The 18,854-nt window shown below is 37.9% G+C and overlaps 2 protein-coding genes across 4 annotated transcripts in view; one reads left to right on the top strand and one right to left on the bottom strand.

Moving 5' to 3' along the window:
- Window positions 1-11,752, top strand: part of ZDHHC3 (zinc finger DHHC-type palmitoyltransferase 3) — a 41,633-nt gene extending 29,881 nt beyond the window's left edge. For 2 of the 3 annotated variants that reach the window (XM_060781775.2, XM_060781776.2), the window contains one exon: window positions 6,502-11,752. In XM_060781775.2, the coding sequence (XP_060637758.2) occupies window positions 6,502-6,741 (240 nt within the window). In that variant the 3' untranslated portion in view covers window positions 6,742-11,752. Of the gene's footprint in view, window positions 1-1,283; window positions 3,032-6,501 lie in introns of those variants that run through there. The other variant, XM_060781777.2, reaches the window with a different exon arrangement.
- Window positions 11,753-15,845: 4,093 nt separating this feature from the next.
- The window catches only part of LOC132778602 (protein-glutamine gamma-glutamyltransferase 4-like), a 50,962-nt gene continuing 47,953 nt past the window's right edge, over window positions 15,846-18,854 (bottom strand). The window contains exon 15 of the mRNA XM_067470204.1: window positions 15,846-16,884. Within this exon, the coding sequence (XP_067326305.1) occupies window positions 16,743-16,884 (142 nt within the window). The 3' untranslated portion in view covers window positions 15,846-16,742. The remainder of the gene's footprint in view (window positions 16,885-18,854) is intronic.

The raw sequence follows: 18,854 nt of genomic DNA, 5'->3' as shown, positions 1-18,854 counted from the left end.
ATGGGTATACTTTATAATTGTTATGTGCTAGAATGTGGAAAGATCTGTTGTAGGTTTCGCATTTCCCAGTGGTTGAGGAAAATGCATCATTCTCTCAGCCCACTGGGGTATGTCCTGCCATCACAGTTGCTGTGCCACCAAATTCCCTGCTGTGTTGCCATACACATTCACCATATATATTTACTCTAAAACATGGGGCACAGGCAACATGTGCCTTGTAAATGAAACTGTATTTTCTTGCAGCAGCAACACTTCCATCAGGATCAGTGAACTAAGCAAGCTCAATTCTTCTTTTGGTTCTTATTGGTTCCCTAATCATTCTTAATTACAGTTTTTTTTAGTGTATTAAGAAATATTTTTTGTTTTGTTAATTGCATGTACAGCTGTGTTCTGGATAACTAAATTCTCCCATTAGTTCCACATTTCTGGTTCTCTTGTTGATTTAATTTTCTGTTTTTAAGATCTTCAGTGGGCATCTGTAGTGTGTTCCCATATTATTTGTTTGGCCTGGCATTTCTGCTTCTTGTGGCCCCTCTGATTCTTTGACCAGTTTCTCGCTTCATATGACATTTAGTTTCTCCCTTGATAGCCATTGTGATCTTATTGTGATCTGATTTTGATGTGGAAAGTTGATAGTCAAAAGAACTGGAGAGTGGATCCATTTTGAAAAATGTCTACTGTTAAAACAAAATATTTTGTAGCTGATTTGTAAAGAACAACTTTCCCCTTGAATGAAATGAATAATGCTAATATTGAAGTAGCCATCAAACTAGAAACCTAGTATCTGAGGGGTCTATATGAATTCTCCTTCTCTCCTTTACTAATATTATTCCTTTCTGACATATCAACATGCTTCTGCTTAATCCTTCAGTCCTTTCCTCCATTGACAGCCTTGGCTTTTGATTAATACTAGGGCATGTCTTGAACTTGTTAGTGAATACACTGAAAATTGTTGGAGCATGGGATAATATTGAGGGATTTCATGTTAGTTAGTTTCATTAAAATAATTGCCACATTGAGCATCTCTATATGTGTGTGCGTGTGCACATATATACACAAACACTCATATAGGATTGAGAGAGTTATGGAATTTCCTCAACAGCAGCTGTATGATCATAATTTGTCACAGATTTGTTTTTATCTATTATTTAGCAAAAAAAGGTGAAAGAAAAATGCTTAGGAAATGTATCCAGCCGTAAAAGAAACGTTGAGGGACCCTTTTCCCCGAAATCAGAACTACAGAAATAAGTTCCTGACTGAAAATGTCATGTTTCTGTTTTCAGGGAATAGAACAGTTGAAAAAAGAAGAGAGAAGATGGGCTAAAAAAACAAAATGGATGAACATGAAAGCAGTATTTGGCCATCCGTTCTCTATAGTTTGGCTTAGCCCATTTGCTACTCCAGACCAAGGAAAAGCAGACCCATACCAGTATGTGGTCTGAGAACCCATGAACAGCATTTCCACTGAAACAAAACCACATTTACAGCACTAAGGTTATTATACATGAATGTTCAGAGTGAAAAGGCAATTTTTCAAAATGCCTATCCGATGACTGGATCTTGCAGAGAAAAGACAAAAAAAAGCAGCTCTGTATTCTGAAAACCTTTGGTAACAATCCTCTGTTTCTGGTGGCTGAAGCTTTTTCTTTCTTTTTTTAAAAAACTGGTTAACTTTACTTGGTCTCTTTGGGTTGTCTATCTGCTTTCTCTGACATAACTAATGTGAAGAGGGAGCCTCGTTCTTCTGTGCCCTCCATCTTTATTGACTGTGTACTTTCTCATCATGATTGACATCTGAATGACAGTCTGTGCCAACAGTGCCATCTTCTAAAATGAACACTTATGGACTCCTAGATGGCAGGTGACGCTTTGAGTTCACAGTAGGTCTCTCGCTGTGCCGTTTGTATCTAACTTCCTGCCCCCACTTCCCTCCCAACCTGTTGAAGTCAAGTCTTACTGAGAACTGAAGAATACAAGACAAAAGTATGGCCTTGCAAGAAGACCAGTTAATAAAACCGCTTTGCATTTAACATTTAAAATGTATCGACAACATTACATTATTATACTTCAAACAACTACAGAAAAAGATTTCTTGCACGTTTGCCCTCTTGCCCTGCTACCTTCTAAATCTGTCTTCCTAGGTTAAGCGCTGGATGGTTTTGTGAGTAAGTGTGGATTGTAATGCCTTATAATTGGAAGGAAAGGTGAAATGTTGATTTAAATGTGTAGATTAGCAAGATATCAGCTTAAAAATATTGAAATGTTGAAGGATGCTTCTTGAACAGTGTTCATGTACAGAAGAGGCAAGTCCAGACAAAACCTAAGCACAGTGTGGTTTGTGTAGATATGTCAGCATTGTCCTCTTTTTTTAAAAACGTTACCACCTTTTTATATCTCCAATAGTTTATTCTCCTTTTTATATTGATACATATATATTTTACATTGGGGTAATATGTGTTCCAGGATAGTGCATGCCTTCTGTCATGACTATATGGATGGCAAATTGTGTATGTAGTCAGCACTGGATAGAGGTGTGGAGGACATTCTGTTGAAAAATACAAGCAGGTAAAACAGATTATACTAAACCAGTGGTTCTCCAGGTGTTTTGGACTTCAGCTCTCCCAGTTCCTAACAGCTGGTAAGCTGGCTGGGATTTCTGGGAGTTGATGTCCAAAACATGTGGAGGCCCAAAGGTTGGGAACCACTGCACTAAACTGACTGAATTTGTAACGCTTTTTTGTCCATCAGAGCAGGGATTTATTATATATTTTGGGTCTGAAAACTACTGATAGGAGCTATCTGATCAATTGCAAAAATAATTATAAAAATTCCAAAATGGCAGAACTGCGAGATGTACTGTAGTCCTGAATTTTTTCTTTAGACTGAATCAAAGCCATGAAGTGGGGAGGAAGTTAATGGAAGAGGCTGATGGGTCTGTTTTGTTTGGAAAATAATGTGAATGATGCATCTTTTCAATTCTGTTAATGCTTCCATATGGGAAACAAATGCAATAAACTTTTTCTGACCACTGTTTCTGTGCATTTTTTTGGAAGGGAAATTAAATGCGTAGCTAAAATGATAGAGGAAAAAAGTCTGATGAACTAGAACTTGGGTTTCAAATGTTGAAAAACATTTCCCCATGCCCCCAAAATCAGCCACATCTTTAAATTTGATATAATTGCTTTTGTTCCGTAAGGGAACATTTCTGTTATAAATTCTGTTGTTGCAATTTTGTATTAATATGTCTTTATTACAACCATTGTACTGAATTAATTTGTACAAGACAAAAAGGATCTATGAAACCCTATTTTTTGTATACTGTATATGATGGTGGTTGATTATATTGTATCTAAAGAACCATAATATTTTCCTCCATGAATTATTTGTTAACCTGCAGCTACTCTTCTTTGGTTCCTTTCTGTCTTAATTCACTTGAGTAACAAACCAAGAACAAATCCTGGATTCTTTCCCTGGTGTGTTGGAAGAGAAAGATAGCTATAGGATATAATAAACAAACTATGTACCAAAATTACTACTTTGGAGTCATTCCCTGGAAGTAAGGTGTCCTTAGCAATTATGTATTTCTTTCGTAAAAAATTGTGGGAAAATGAATGTTTTCTTTTTCAGTCTGATCGTATAGTTAGAATTATGATGCACTGAGCTCAGTTAAACTTCGCCCAAAACATTTCTGCCAAAATCTGCTTATTTGCTACTTTTTTGTCATTAGATAGGATATTGTTTATTGGATCCATGGAATAACTAAACACAATAATTCTGCCCTGAATAAGACACTTCACAAACTGATCTGTAACATGACAACATTGTTTTCATATTCCATTATTTCCAATTAAGTGTCCACATTAGGGTTTCCAAATATTATACTAGCAAGAGATGCAAAACAGTGAAGAAAGAATTTGAAAATAATTAAAAAACAGACTTTAGTGATATAAAACTACACTGTGGTGAGAATTTGAAAATGAGTTCATATATTCCCCTGTGTTAAGTCATTGATCCAAGTGCCTTTCTGATGCATTCATTCTGTGAGGCAGTCCTAGATTGACTGAGAGGTGGTGAACAATGTTCAAATATTTATAAGCTCGTAGCTGTGAAATTCACTCCCCAGGGAGTCTTGCCTGCTGCCCAAGTGATCTATTTTTGGAACTTGGTGGAGACCTTTTTATTCTTCCAGACTTTTAAACATTCATTGAGATTGTTTAATGCACATTGTTTATTGTGCTGCTATTATCCGTTTGTTATTTCTAGCAGTTCTATGAGTTTGGGTGTGTCTGTTTTGGTTGGTTGTTTTTATAAATCACTTGAGATATATCCATATTGAATTATAGTTAATTGTGCTTGTGAAAAGAAGTTATTTTATTTGTGTTAAAGAAATCCTTCTGTAATAAACCAAGCCCATCATTTTCTTTCCAAGTTGCATTAATATATATGTGTCTGCAAATGTTTTCTATCCCATTCTTTGGTCTAAACAAGCTGGATATTCCCAACCCAAAGATACTTCTGTTGTGTATATACTACATACAGTAAATGTCTGTAGTTGCTCCACTACTTACTATTCTGGCCTGCAAGTACAGTGATACAATTTTTGAAAATGTAATGTTGGGATTTGAACTAAACATTGGGAACAGCCCTGCATTGCTCTCATACAAGTATTTTGCAGAACTAGCTATAATCACCGGTTTATGCAGTATAGATCAGGCCTCTTCAGTCTGAGGCCCTCTAGATGTTTTGGACTTCCCAGAATTGCTACCATTGAACTAGGGCTTCTAGGAGCTGGAGGCCCAAACACTAGGAGGACTGCAGGTTGAAGAGGCCTGGACGAGATCATACCTGCACAGTAGGTCTTAGCATTTCCTGCAGGGAGGACATACCTTAAGGTTTGCAAATACCCTGTTTACTCGAATTTAATGTTCACCTTTCTTGGCTAGATTACCTTGCCAAAATTAGGGTGCCCATTAGATTCTCGTCATACAGTAATCTTAGTGCTGAGCCAAAGCGAAAGGGGGAACTGTTTCAGTAAGTGCACCTGGAGATCCTATTTGAGGGACATAATCTCTAATTTAATGACCATGGCTCAATGCTGTGGGTTCCTGTGATTTGTAGTTTGGCAAGGCATCAGCATTCTTTGGCAGAGAAGGTTCAAGACCTTGGATACCTAAGGGGAAATATTGGACTATCTTGCAGCAATGTCATAGAAAGAAGGAAGTGAAACACCACAAACTTTCCCTTATTAACAGAGGCTTCCCTGGTATAAACGAATGTGTAAAATAATGTTCGTGCTTTTACACAGCTTCCTGCTTCTGTCATATTTTCTAATTCTTCATGGTTCGCCAGCTATGTTGAGTGAGAACCAGGCATAAAAATCTGAAATAACCACAGGGGTTATACATTAATAGTTGGTAGTCTGTACAACCCTAGCAAAACCTTGTATTTAACTAGTCAAGGAGCACATGGTTATATAAGACACTAGTCCTTTCAGATCCTTCTGATGAATGTAGAGCAAGTTGTAGTGACATCATGGCATCAAATCCCCCCCCCCCCTCTAAAGCAAATAGATTAATGATAGTGTTTGAAAAGATGCCCTTAAATTGACTTTTCTGTGTATATGTGAGTAGACTCTGCCTCTCCTAAGTTCTTTGAATGGTCAGAGAATAACCCTTCCTATAGGCTAATGCAATAAGCCTTCCTATAGGCAGATGGCGAGATTTTAATACTGAATGTATATATTTTTTAAATGCTTAACTTGTATTAATTTCAACTCAACTGATTTTTAACTTTTTAATGTCTGTATGTGTTGCAAGGCATTGAATAAATGCCTTGAGTCTCCTTCAGGGTAGAGAAAGGCAGGGTATAAATAGGGTAAAGAAATAAAGAAATAAAACTGTTAAAAAAATTTAATGGTGGTTTAAGTTTTTTGCAAGGTGTGTGCTAAGACTTGCAATATTTAACTATTAAGCTATTTAAAACATTTTGACCCATCTAAAGGTCCCCAGTTTATCTAGTAACAGATTTTCTCCCAGTGTTTTTGTAATGCTAATGCAAATATCAACCATGGGTTTTAGCTAGAATCAGAAGAGGCATTCCTCATTTCCTCTCACATAGGATTAAATAGGAATTTGAACATGGCACCTGCTGTGATGTGAAGAAGTCTAATCTAAAAACAAGACTATTTGCTTTAGAGCTATCTGTAGACACTTTCATCTGCTACAACTTTCTGGCAAGTGTTTCTTTCATCAAATGCCTGCCCTTAAACAAATTCCATGAAAAAAATGTTGGGAGCTGCATAGGAATAACAGTGAGCATATTATTTCTAAAGAGCAGATTATGAGGCTCTTAATTCTGTATTCTGGATATTTGGTTTTTATTTCTTGGAAGAATCTTAATATTCCCGATTATTTAAATGTTTGTTCTGTTCTAAAAACAGAATCCCAAGTGCAGCAATGTTTGCCTACAATAAATAAATGCAAATTGTTTTGTCTCCTGCAGGGCATAGAACGGCTTAAAAAGCAGGAGCCAACTTGGGAAAAAGTCAGCGGCTGGGAAGGGATCAAGCTGGCTTTCGGGGGTCAATTGTCACTGCAATGGTTCAATCCTCTTTCAGACCTGAGTTGCAAGAAGTCTCCGCCAGCTGGGACAGCAACCGTTGCTCCGTCTGAGATGGTGGTCCAGGAAGCTTTTGAGCAGCTTCCTGATCAAGATGTGGTTATAGAAGTGTGCAGTGAATAACAGAAAGTGCCTGTACCAATGTCAGTATCCTGTTGAAATGTGTGCACTTGAAGCTTAGCTTTTAAAGGATTATGTTGCATGAAAGCATTGAGATTTTACCATTTCTCTAGCTGAAGGCCTCACCAAATCAATGCAAAGCAAGTACATTCCAAATATTTTTACTGCTGATGATCATTTAACCAAAGTTCCACGAAGTTCCTATACAAACAATGACAAAGTTGACCATTCCTTTAAAAATGCAATACAAAAAAGGCAAACTACCAAGCTTAGCTTAAGTTTTCATAGTCCATTTGGCTGTGTATTGTGTTCTCAAGTAGTGCAAAGAGTGGTCAAGCAGAGACCCTGGATTTTTTTTAAAAAAAGAAGAATTATACATGGCAGGTCATTATGAATGTTTATATGTTTTTACCAAACAACCATAGAATACAGTGACCAGTTACATCACAAGCAGTTAGCAACGGGATTACCATGAAGACAATGACAAAATAATAAATGAAATGTTATACAATGGGTTAAAAAATTCAAACCAAGAACAAACAAATCTTACAAGTCCAGCTAAGTGACTCTTGGAAACCAACAACGCCTTGTGCTCATTTCTACTCAGTGCATTGAAATCTTTTTTTCCTTCCGGTGCCTACTCAGGGGAAATTAATGTTCTATATAACTGATTGTTTTGTCCCAAACAATAGTTGTTTTGCAACCAAAAGACTTACAAAGATTAGATGCTGTCGTCACTTCTTAGGAAAACCAGCACTTATTAAAATATATTTGTAAATAAGGGGTAGTTAAAATATATAGTTTCGACATTGGGAAATAAAAGCTATGTTTTGTCTGCTTATCTAGGAATGCTTTGGAATCAGTATACCTTTTGCCTATGAGTGTCCAATTAATCTCAATTTAATTCAGTTAATTTTACAAATAAGTAAAGATTGTGGAATAATCTGTAATAGCCTGGCTATAGAACAGTGGGATTGTGATCAGTGGTCAATATCTGGAATATAGGTCAAACTCAGCAATTTGTCAAAAAGTCAGTGCATATGCATTAGAGGTGTGCAAAATGGCAGAAATCCATTCTGTTTTCGTTTTGAATTATGGGTGCCCCGTCCGTCTTCCCGTCCCCCCGGTTCTGTTTTCAGGAAGATTCTTCCCAGAAACAGAAATGAAACTCCATACCCCAAATTATGAATTTGAACCCCCCTCCCCAAATATCCTGGAATCTTCCTGAAAATAGAAAAGGATGGGGACCCAAATTTTGAAGGAAAACAACAGATTTCTGCCATTTTGCACACTCCTAATATGCATGCATCACTATTAGGTAAGACTAGTATAATTCAGATGCTGTGCATCTTTAATAAAACTGTCACAAATGGGAAAACCGGGGTGTTTTCAGGTTTCTGTGAGTGGTCAGTGAACAATAGGTAGTGTAATATTATTGAAGCTGGTTAGTAACCAAAGACTGATCCATTAAATCATTGAGTTGGGAGAGACCACAAGGGCCACCCAGTCCATAGTTGAGAAGGGAAACCATGGGGAACCTTATGTAAAAGCAAGAGTCTGCATGAATTATATATATATTTATAAACACACACACACACACACACACAATATGGAAAATATATAAAATGAAGAGTAGTTGAATGGGTTCTCTAATTCCTCCCCTTTAATTCTGGGTGCTTTTTTATATTTTATTGAGGGGGAACCTTCTTCCCTTCTGGTGCTCATCGATAAGGATAGCATCAGCACGCGCCTTTAGCACCTCAACTGCCATTTCTTGTGAAATAACAGAAAATTTAAGGGTGGAGGAGTCTCTATGATGAGCCTAGTATGGTTAAGATCCATACATTATCAGGGGATTTTGGGTTGGTGTTGCTTAAATAACAGGTCTCACTTCCTATGTTGTATGTCAAAGCACTTCTGAAATGAGAGGAATTTTCTTGATATTTGTTATTGAGAAAATTGATTTATTTTTTAAAATCCATCCAAAGTAATATCTGTATCTTGAGCCATGGTTGTCACTTAAAAGCTTTACTTATGAAATTAGAATATATTTGCATATAAACCTGGATGCTAGTTTCTGTGTTGCAGATTGGGAACTGAAAATCTTCCAAATATGTTTTGCTTTGAAGAGCTATGAGAATTTTCACTTTTATGGTGGTTGGGGGAATGTTGCTGCTTTGAAGGGAAATTAGGGGTATCTTATAGACATTGGGGATTCCTATGTTTTCTTCTAAGCTCCCTGTTTAGAGAAGAGGCCAAGTGAATGCTTGTGCCCATTTATCTCTGCTTTTTATTTGTTTGTTTTTGATTAATAGTAATCACGATTCATATTTCCCATATATTTCTTCTAAGTGTGACCATTGGCTTGCTTAGCTCAGAATTGTCTATTGACTAGTAGCAACTTTTTGAAAACTCAATGTTTTTCTCATCACCTGTTGCCTGATCTTTTAAAAAGGAGAGATATTGGGCATTACATCTGTTTTTCCTTAACATGCAAAGTGTGTGCCTGTTTACTTGAGCAGGAGAACTTCTCCCAACTGTAGAAGGGACCAATAAGCGAGAACGAACAACTTTTTGCTTGTATCAGATAGCAGAAAGGTAGGTGTAGGTTCTCCAGTTTGCTACCTGCTAAGCTTAAGTTTAAACACTTGCTTGGGCCTAAATCAGAATATACTTTTAGAAAGAATACTGAGAAAAACTAGGGGAAGGGAGAAAAGGTAGTTCAGTCAATGGGAATTAATAAAATATAGTTATTTAAATTATAATTGTCCAAGCATTTGAGTTGCACGAAAAAAATTGTGCCTAATTCAGAGTGGGAGCTACAGGTGTATTCCTTGAAGCATCCTGAGCCTATTTATTGTTTGGGATTGTGTTCAAAGAGGATTTTAATGTGAAAAATGCCAGTTGAATTTATGTAACAGATTTGTTGTAACTATGTCTTGAAATGTCCCTGTTCACACAGCAAAATGGCCAACCTACTTCTGGCTTTAAGTAGAGATGCTACTTTTTTTAATGAAGCAAGCCTCTTTGTATAAAAAGCCACTATTGGAGAATGGGTCACAAGAGATACATTCATTCCGGTGCCTGTTTGAGAGCTAAATAGTAAATGGATTAGTGGGGCGGGGGCATACAGTATAACCTGCAACTAATGGTTGTTTCAGGCTTGTATATGCTGAGTGCCTAAAGGGAAAAAATTACTCTCAGCTCAATAATTAATTTCTACTTTGTGGTTCCCCACTGACTTCAGTGGAGCACCTACTGATACTGGTGCCTATCAGAACATTAATTTCATTGGCTGAATAGCCCTGAGAGAGGGAATAAATCAAGCAATTAAGTGAAATTTTATTAGGAAGTACTGCTCATAAAGCTTCAAAAATGCTACACAAGAGTAAATTACTCTTATATAATTACTATTATATAAATTATATTGTTTACTTCTTCAAACATGAGGGAAAATGTCCTTTTTAAAAACTTCAAACATTGGTTTTTGAAATGGATCTTTATTTGTATTTTGTGTTTGTTGCGACTATACATGGTTGTGATTTTTCTTTCTTTCTTTTGGTTAAGTCAGAATATTCTTTGTACATTCAAAAGTATGGTAAGACCCTCGTACCAACAGAGTCTCTGGGAATTTGCTAGGTCCTCCAATATAACTTCTGGGGGAAGTATAGCATAAAGTCACCTGGAGAACCAACATTTCCGAAGGAAGTGGTTCCCAACCTTTGGTTCTCCAGAGATTTTGGACTTCAACTTCCAGAAATCCCAACTATCTTACAAGTGCTAGGAATTGTGGGAGCTGAAGACCAAAACATCTGAAAGGACCAAAGGCTGGGAACCTTTGTAAAGATACTGCAGATAATGGCTTCTGCAGTTATGGGAATCTTACTGTATTGTAGAAGTTTACTATTACAACATTTTGATCAATTGGCAAAGAGTAAATTAACCTTGAAATGGAAGCGGAATTGACTGACAGTTGGATAGAATTTGGGTATGGCATTGTCAATAGAAGAAAGGAGAAGTTACTTCCACTTCTACTGTGAAAGGAAGACCATCCGATTTGGGGAAGTTTCTCCTTGCTTCATTCCTCACATGTGGTGGGGGTCAATAAAGTTAGAGAAGGGGCTGAAAGGTAGATACTAAAGAAGGTTGTTCTGTGAAAGGAACTTAATTTAGTTTTCATAATGGGAATTAGCACCTAATCCACTGTGGATTTCAATTGTATTTCACTTTACCACCTTATTTTGATGCCCAGCAGAGAAATGGAGGGAAAGACCTAGGAATAAATATGGATTTTTAAATTCCCGTGGACTGCTTTTTAAAGGAACATTCTTGCCTGTGTTAAATAAAAGTGCCTTATTCATTCTCAAAGCATTTTGTAAAGCTTTATGCAGCAGACTGAGATTAAATCATTTTTAGTTCATGAGCCATGAACCAAAGCATCTAACAAGTTTTGACATGGTTGTGCTTCTGCTGAAGAGCTATTTAGGGGCAGAGCCTTAAAAAAATCCTTCAGATTAAATAGCTAATTTATCTGGAATCCAGCATTTATATTACTATGTCTATTGTTGCCTATGTGAGTAGTTCCATGGAAGCCTTCAAAACAGCCTGCCTTGGACAGCTCCATGTTTAGTATGTTAATTGTTTGCACAGGCAGGACCTCAGAAGTTGTCTTGGAGAAAGAAAATATATGTGTGCTATTAAGTTAATCATGTGCAACCAATGACCCTATGTTTCCTGTTTTAGACATGTGGTATGTCTTTAAAAAACAGCCATTGTGTAGGCAGAAAGGTGCCTTAGTTCAAAAACTCCAATAAATAATGAACTGGATCCCAGCCTGTGAGGAAATATTGTGTTTTCATGTCCAGTATCAGGCTGTTCATTGTATGTTCTATGCAATTAAAGTTTACGCATTTACAAACCTTAGTGTATTATTTTTGCTCTTTGTATCTCATTTTTGACTTCCACCGAACAATGGTACTTATTAAAAAAATAAATCACTATTTTGATCGCACAATGGTTCTTCTTTCTTTCAATTGTTCATGGTGCTATTGAGGTGATTTTTTTTCACTTTTCATCTCCACCAGTTCTCTGGCACGTTTGCCACACTATACAAATCCATTGGACTCAAAAAAAGTCACAATTCATGAGGACCGCATCTCATTCTACAAACCGGTGCAGGCCCTGAGATCTGCTGGAGAGGCTCTTCTCTCAGTCCCACCATTGTCACAGGTGCGATTGGTGAAGACGAGAGGGGGGCCTTCTCAATGGTGGTTCCTCGGCTTTGGAATGTTCTCCCTGGAGAGATTAGATTAGCCTCATCTCTCGAAACCTTCCGGTCTAGCCTAAAGACACGACTATTTACATGGGCCTTTGACCTGGATTAATGTACTATGGTCATGTGACGACATTGACCATTGTTATTTGTCACTTTAGTTCATGTTTGAAGAAACCCAATGACCCACGGACTTGACTGTTTTAGAAATGTTAAACTTAATTTTATTAATTGATGTTGTCCATTGTTTGTAATCAGTTAATTTATGTATTTTTCTGGTGCTGTGTAATTTTATTCTTTTGTGTAGCACCTTGAGTGCTTTTGTGAGCTGCCCCAAGTCCCTTTGGGGAGATGGGTCGGGGTATAAATAATTTTTAATTATTATTATTATTAAAATTCTTGTTCCTGTGAAGGCTACCTATATTGTACTTACCTTTGCAGAACAACTTTGCAGAACCAAAATAGGCATAAATGAAGCTTTTATTTCAATTGATTTTTATTGTAGGTTATTTTTTTCAGATATTTCCATTTAGAATGGAAAGAACTTGAGAATCAAAAATAAAGGAGAGATTGAAATAGGCAGGTTTCCCATTTCAGAGCAAGATTCTGAGACATTAAGTCTTATTAAGTCTTGTCATTTTAATGTGTAAGCTATAGATGTGTCTGAGAATGGGAATGTTCTGTACCAACAATTGATTCACTGTGTATTTCTATGACACATCAATTCATGAATCTAGTCCTGCAGATGTGCTGCCCACTGAAATGTTCTTTCTGTTGGCATGCTTATTGATGGCCTGAGAGAGCAACAGAGCTTTCCACTTACTATCTGTAATTAAAACTGGAATGTTTCTTTAACCAAAGCAAAATAAGGAAACACCCAGAACCCAAAAAATACAAATGCAAATGCTGCCTTTATGAATTGTTTAACATACTGCCACATCTTCAAAAAGGGCATGACTGTTAATTTATATGAATTAGTATAGCTTTAACAGAATTTAATGAGAGGAATCATCAGTGCCCAGGACAGGTTTTCACCTAGACACAGACTCGTTCACTCACATACACAAATGTACATATATGCATGCATACATGTATTTTATAATAATTGATAAAGGGGTACAATTCGGCCAAAAGGCATGCCGTTTCGGAGTCCATCTTGTCCATTTCTAGGAAGTTACTCAAATACAGCAACCAACTGCGACCATACCTCGTGAAGGTGGATCTGGCCAGGGTGGTCCATGCCTTAGTCACCTCCAGATTGGACTACTGTAATGCACTCTACGTGGGGCTACCCTTGAAAACGGCCCAGAAATTTCAACTGGTTCAACGAGCGGTGGCCAGGTTGTTATCTGGAGCTCCTTACAGGGAGCAATCAATCCTTCTGTTTAAGGAGCTCCATTGGCTGCCGTTCATTTACCGGTCCCAATTCAAGGTGCAGGTGCTTACCTACAAAACCCTAAACGGTTTGGGACCCGCCTACCTACGTGACCGCATCTCTGTGTACGAACCCACACAATTTCTTCGATCATCTGGAGAGGCCCTGCTCACGCTCCCACCACCATCGCAAGCGCAATTGGTGGGGACGAGGGAGAGAGCCTTCTCGGTGGTGGTCTCTCGACTCTGGAACTCACTCCTCAATGACATTAGGCAAGCCCCAACTCTTGCAGTCTTTAGGAGGAGCCTGAAAACGTGGTTGTTTCAGTGTGCCTTCCCAGAATAAGGAAACTCCCAGCAATATGTCCCTAAACGCACTTTATTAGTGATCTAAGATTGTCTGCACATTTCATCCCTCTCCAAAACTTCTATCCCAGTTACATGTCACCTTGCCATGCCCAGCATTATTTATTAAAAATTTTAATTATTACATTTGGCCCACCCATAGGTTTTTAAACACGTTGTGTTATTGTTAATGTTTATTGCTTATTTTTGCTTATGAGTTTATTGTTTTGTATTATTGTTGTTGTTGCTTATTGTTGTATTGTGGGCTTGGCCTCATGTAAGCTGCACCGAGTCTCTTGGGGAGATGGTAGCGGGGTACAAATAAAATTATTATTATTATTATTATTATAGGGAGGGCTATTGCCATTTTCATTTGGCAAAGATTCGGCCCATTGGCTACAATGGGAAAATTAAAAGGCTCAATCCTTAACCATTTTAAGGCCTATCTGCGTGAAACCTACCTCAGTTTTAGACCCTATTTACAACTGCAGGCCTGCCAAGTTTTGAAACAATTCACCAGTCTACTGATTTTTTAGAATTATTTTAAGTTTTAACCATAACATTTTTTTTTTAAATAAGACAAACTGCAAGAGAGATTTCTGGGAATTGTAGTCGCCAGTTGTGTCAATTCTCAGCCAATTAGAGCATGGACACACCAGGCTTTTTATTGGCTGAGAAGCACACATCATGCTCCGAGAGGAACTCAGAGACTTTTCAGTGCCTGCCCCATGCAAGCTGCTGGGAAAGCAAATTCCCAGCAGGGCCCTCTCTGGAAGAGGAGCTTAGGGAACTTTTCCATAAGAAATGGGCACTTCGCTGCTGGGGAGGGAGAAAATTATTATTATGATTATTATTAACTTTATTTATACCCCGCAAAATCTCTCGAATGACTCGATGCGGCTTACAAAGGCCAAGGCCACGCACAAACAACAACATACAAATACAACAGTAAAACTCATAAGCAAATAATAAAACATCAAGCAAAACAATAAAACACTAAAAACAATGACACTATGACGCATTTAAAACCTAAAGGCCGGGCCAAATGTAATGGACAAAATTTTAAAAAGTGCTGGACTTGACAGGTGATATGTAGAGGTTTTTTGGAGATAGGTGCAATGTGCAGACAATCCTAAATCTCTAACAAAGTGCATTTGGGACATGATGCCAGGAGTTTCCTATTCTGGAAAGGCACACTGGAACAGCCAGGTCTTCAGGCTCTTCCTAAAGACTGCCAATGTTGGGGCTTGTCTGATGTCCTTGGGGAGAGAGTTCCAGAGTTGGGGGGCCACCACAGAGAAGGCCCTGTCCCTCATCCCCACCGAACACGCTTGCGACGCAGGTGGGATCGTGAGCAGGGCCTCTCCAGATGATTGAAGGGAACATGTGGGTTCATATACGGAGATGCGGTCACGCAGGTAGGCGGGTCCCAAACCATTTAGGGCTTTGTAGGTGAGCACCTGCACCTTGAATTGGGACCGGAAGATGAATGGCAGCCAATGGAGCTCCTTAAACAGGAGGGCTGACCTCTCTCTGTAAGGAGTGCCAGTTAACAACCTGGCCGTCAACCGTTGGACCAGTTGGAATTTCCGAGCTGTTTTCAAGGGCAGCCCCACGTAGAGCGCATTACAGTAGTCCAATCTAGAGTCTAGAGAAAAAACACTGAAGGCAATCCCATCTTTTCCAGGAGCCCCATGGCTGACTCCTACCCCAGGTATTAACCCCATCCTCTCCAGCTCCCTTAATCTGTTTTGCTGGGTTTTGCAGTTTCCTCCTCCTCGCTCCGTTTTCGAAGATTATACAAAACTTGCATTGAACACTATGCATATTATTTTTTGCAGTATTTCTGATGCAGTGTCATTATTTCATATCACAACTGCAAACAAAAAAGATCAGTTTGTTCATCCTTAGGACTCTGAAGATTGTGAACTTTTGTTTTCATCCTCATATTCCTCTTTAAATTTGCCGAATATACAGACAACTAGCTGAACAGATAGACAAGATGATAAATGCTAGTAATAATCTTTATTTTCAGGAAATGTTAACAAGGAAAGTTAACACAAGCTCAGTAACAGGACATCAGTTGTCCTTTTTGAGGTTAATGTTCTACTAATATCCTAGTATAATACTAAAGCAAGTCTACAAATTGCACACTGAAGAAATTTGGCCTGTTAAAACTGAACAATTTCAGTGTTATATATAAAATATAGCACATCTGACAAAGTTACGGAGAGAGAATAGAAAGCTATATATAGTTTTGTAATACACTGGAAATAGATCTATACATTATATGCAATTAGAAAATGTCATAATTGGCAACTGGCACAGCTACGTAGAGGAGCAAGAGGGGTCAATATATTCACTTTATATCAGGATTAGGATTTTCATGGTCTTTTAGACGTTTGCTGGACTGCAATCCCCAGTGTTCCTTGGTTACTCTGACAATTTTTTTATCATGTCAGAAGCGAATTGAGAATATACTGCAAGCCACTTCTGGTGTGAGAGAACTGGCTGTCTGCAAAGACATTTCTCAGGGGATGCCCGGATGTGTTACCGTCCTGTGGAAGGCTTCTCTCATGTCCCCGCACGGGAAGCTGGGACTGACAGACAGGAGCTCATCCTGTCTTGTGGTTTCGAACCGCTGACCTTCAGGTCTTCAGGTCAGAAGTTCAGCCGGCACAAAGGTTTAACCATTGTGCCACTGTGGCTCCTATCTTAGCAACGATCGCTGAGAGTTGCGGTCTGACAATATTTGGAGAAGTACACAATTTACTCCAGTTTTCACAAATCACATTTTAGTCACCATAGGTTTTCAGATCTCTTAAACATGAAAGAAACATTTTAATGATCTCTATTACATTCTTAATAGTTGAAATCAAAACAGCTATATGCTTAAGTCACTTCAGTTATCACAGTTTAAACATTTTGTCTGTGCAAGCAATGCTACAAGCAGTGTCAAAGAAATACAGCCATACAGCTCTGCTGACACCATATGACAGAACTTGGGAATGCTCTACTTAGTAATGCAGATCATCTTTTCCTCTGTTATCCCTTTTATCTGGTTGGATGTCAGCTTGGCCACAATCTTCTTCAGCCCAGTCTTCCTTGGTGCACACACTATTTTGCATTTAAATATTCGTCCAGGTTCTAAGTCCCTAAGAAGGACAAAAATATAGGAGATTATGTTATGAAAGTATCTTTTAATGTACTAGATTATGTGTAGATCTCCATTGACATATGTATTAAACAGCATCTGGGAAAATTGGCTTTCCCTTTTATTGCAATAGAAGGGGCTTCTATGTCACCCTGCCTAAACTATGGCATACACAAAGCTATCAATGATTTATAATGAAAATGAGAAGTCTATGCAAGAAGTTCCTAATGATTGCAGGTGAACTTCAGTTGCTAGACCAACAGGTTATCACCGCATCATTGGGTTGGATTGAAACTGAACTATGCATAAACCCAACACACGGCTTCTGTAGCTATGACATATCATTTATTTATTTATTTATTTATTTATTTATGACATTTATATGCTGCTCAGAGCGGCTTACAAGATATATGTATATATATACACACATACAATATATTATATTATTAGCATAGCACAATATCAGTATTCAATATTACTATATTGTACTATACCATTATATTGTAATATTATTAGTAATATTACATATAATATAAATATATAATTATAATATCATATTATTAGTATTATATTGCATTACATTATAATATAAATATATGTATATACAATATATTATATTACATTATATTACATGCTAACTGTGGTGAACACATACTAAGGCATCCACCATACAGTGTGGGCATATTTAGATGAATAACCTCCAAAGATTTGACACAAATGAGTCCCAATTGGGGGATAAAAGTGGATAATAATAACAGAAAAAAATAAATACCATAAGATCTTAAGCTTCATCATACAATCAGCCCTCCACATTCGCTGGAGCTTAGGAAGCAGGGCTCCCATGAAAGTGGGAGAACTATCATTTTTTACCTAAAAGAATACCTCTTTAGGAATCTCTTAAGTATTCCAGTGCAATTCTATGATCAGCTTTATAGAACCATAGAATCAAAGAGTTGGAAGAGACCTCATGGGCCATCCAGGCCAACCCCCTGCCAAGAAGGAATATTGCATCACAAATTGGCCACAGAATTGTGCCGAGCGATCTAATGATTCTAGAGGGGTATTTTCTTGGTCAGCTTCTGGTAGAAGTTGACTATAAAGTCTACACTAGAGAACCTACAGGTTGCCAGAGATGATACTTATAAAATCCATTAATTATCATATCCACAAAAGTTAAATCTGCAAGTGTGGGAGGTCAACTGTATAGTTCAGGTGTGGGCAAACTTCAGACCACTGAGTGTTTTGGACTTCAACTCCTACAATTCCGTTAGACTGTTAGGAATTGTGGGAGTTGAAGTCCAAAATACACAGAGGGCCACAGTTTGTGCATGCCTGGTATAGCACATATACACAGATTTGTAGATCTGCTTTACTTTCAGTCTATGTAGATAGTTCTGTTTGTGTAAATGTAGAAGCAGGTTTTCATAATCCTAGATGAAACCAAGACAGGATGAATGCTCCTGCTCCTATCTCCAAAGTCACATATATGACTCTCCGGTATAGAATTGGCAGGTTCCTGAATTGAAGCTCAGGGAGGTTTTTTGAGAGGGGAAATGGGCAAGAAAGGAAATCAACTTTATTGGCACAGGCAGTTTTACTATGTATCAAATTCCAAACAGCTTGAGGCTGAAGATAAATGCATTCAAGAAGCCAACAGCTTTTTGTCTTTGAACTGGAGGTCATTTGGGAAGGGAAAGGTAAGTGGGAAGCAAAAGAGCAAGTGTCCCATCACCATTTTAAGAAGGAATACAGAGAAAAACAGAAGAATTTGGGCCTGTTATATGTGTGTCTAGGAGAGAATCTGATCCTTGCCCCCCAATTCCACATTTTCTGACCCCTGAAGGAGCAGAATGAAGAGGGTGAAACACAAATACCCCAGGGCTGTTTTGTTGATTTTTGAAATAAGGATTGATAATAAATTGTACCATCTCAAGAAGGACCTCCTCTAAGGTTTTTTCACTTCAGATTCTG

The sequence above is a fragment of the Anolis sagrei genome, chromosome 6, assembly GCF_037176765.1.
Source record: "Anolis sagrei isolate rAnoSag1 chromosome 6, rAnoSag1.mat, whole genome shotgun sequence".
NCBI classification, from domain to species: Eukaryota; Metazoa; Chordata; class Lepidosauria; order Squamata; family Dactyloidae; genus Anolis; species Anolis sagrei.
The sequence above is the reverse complement of the archived record's forward strand: the minus strand, read 5'-3'. Positions and strand labels throughout refer to the sequence as shown.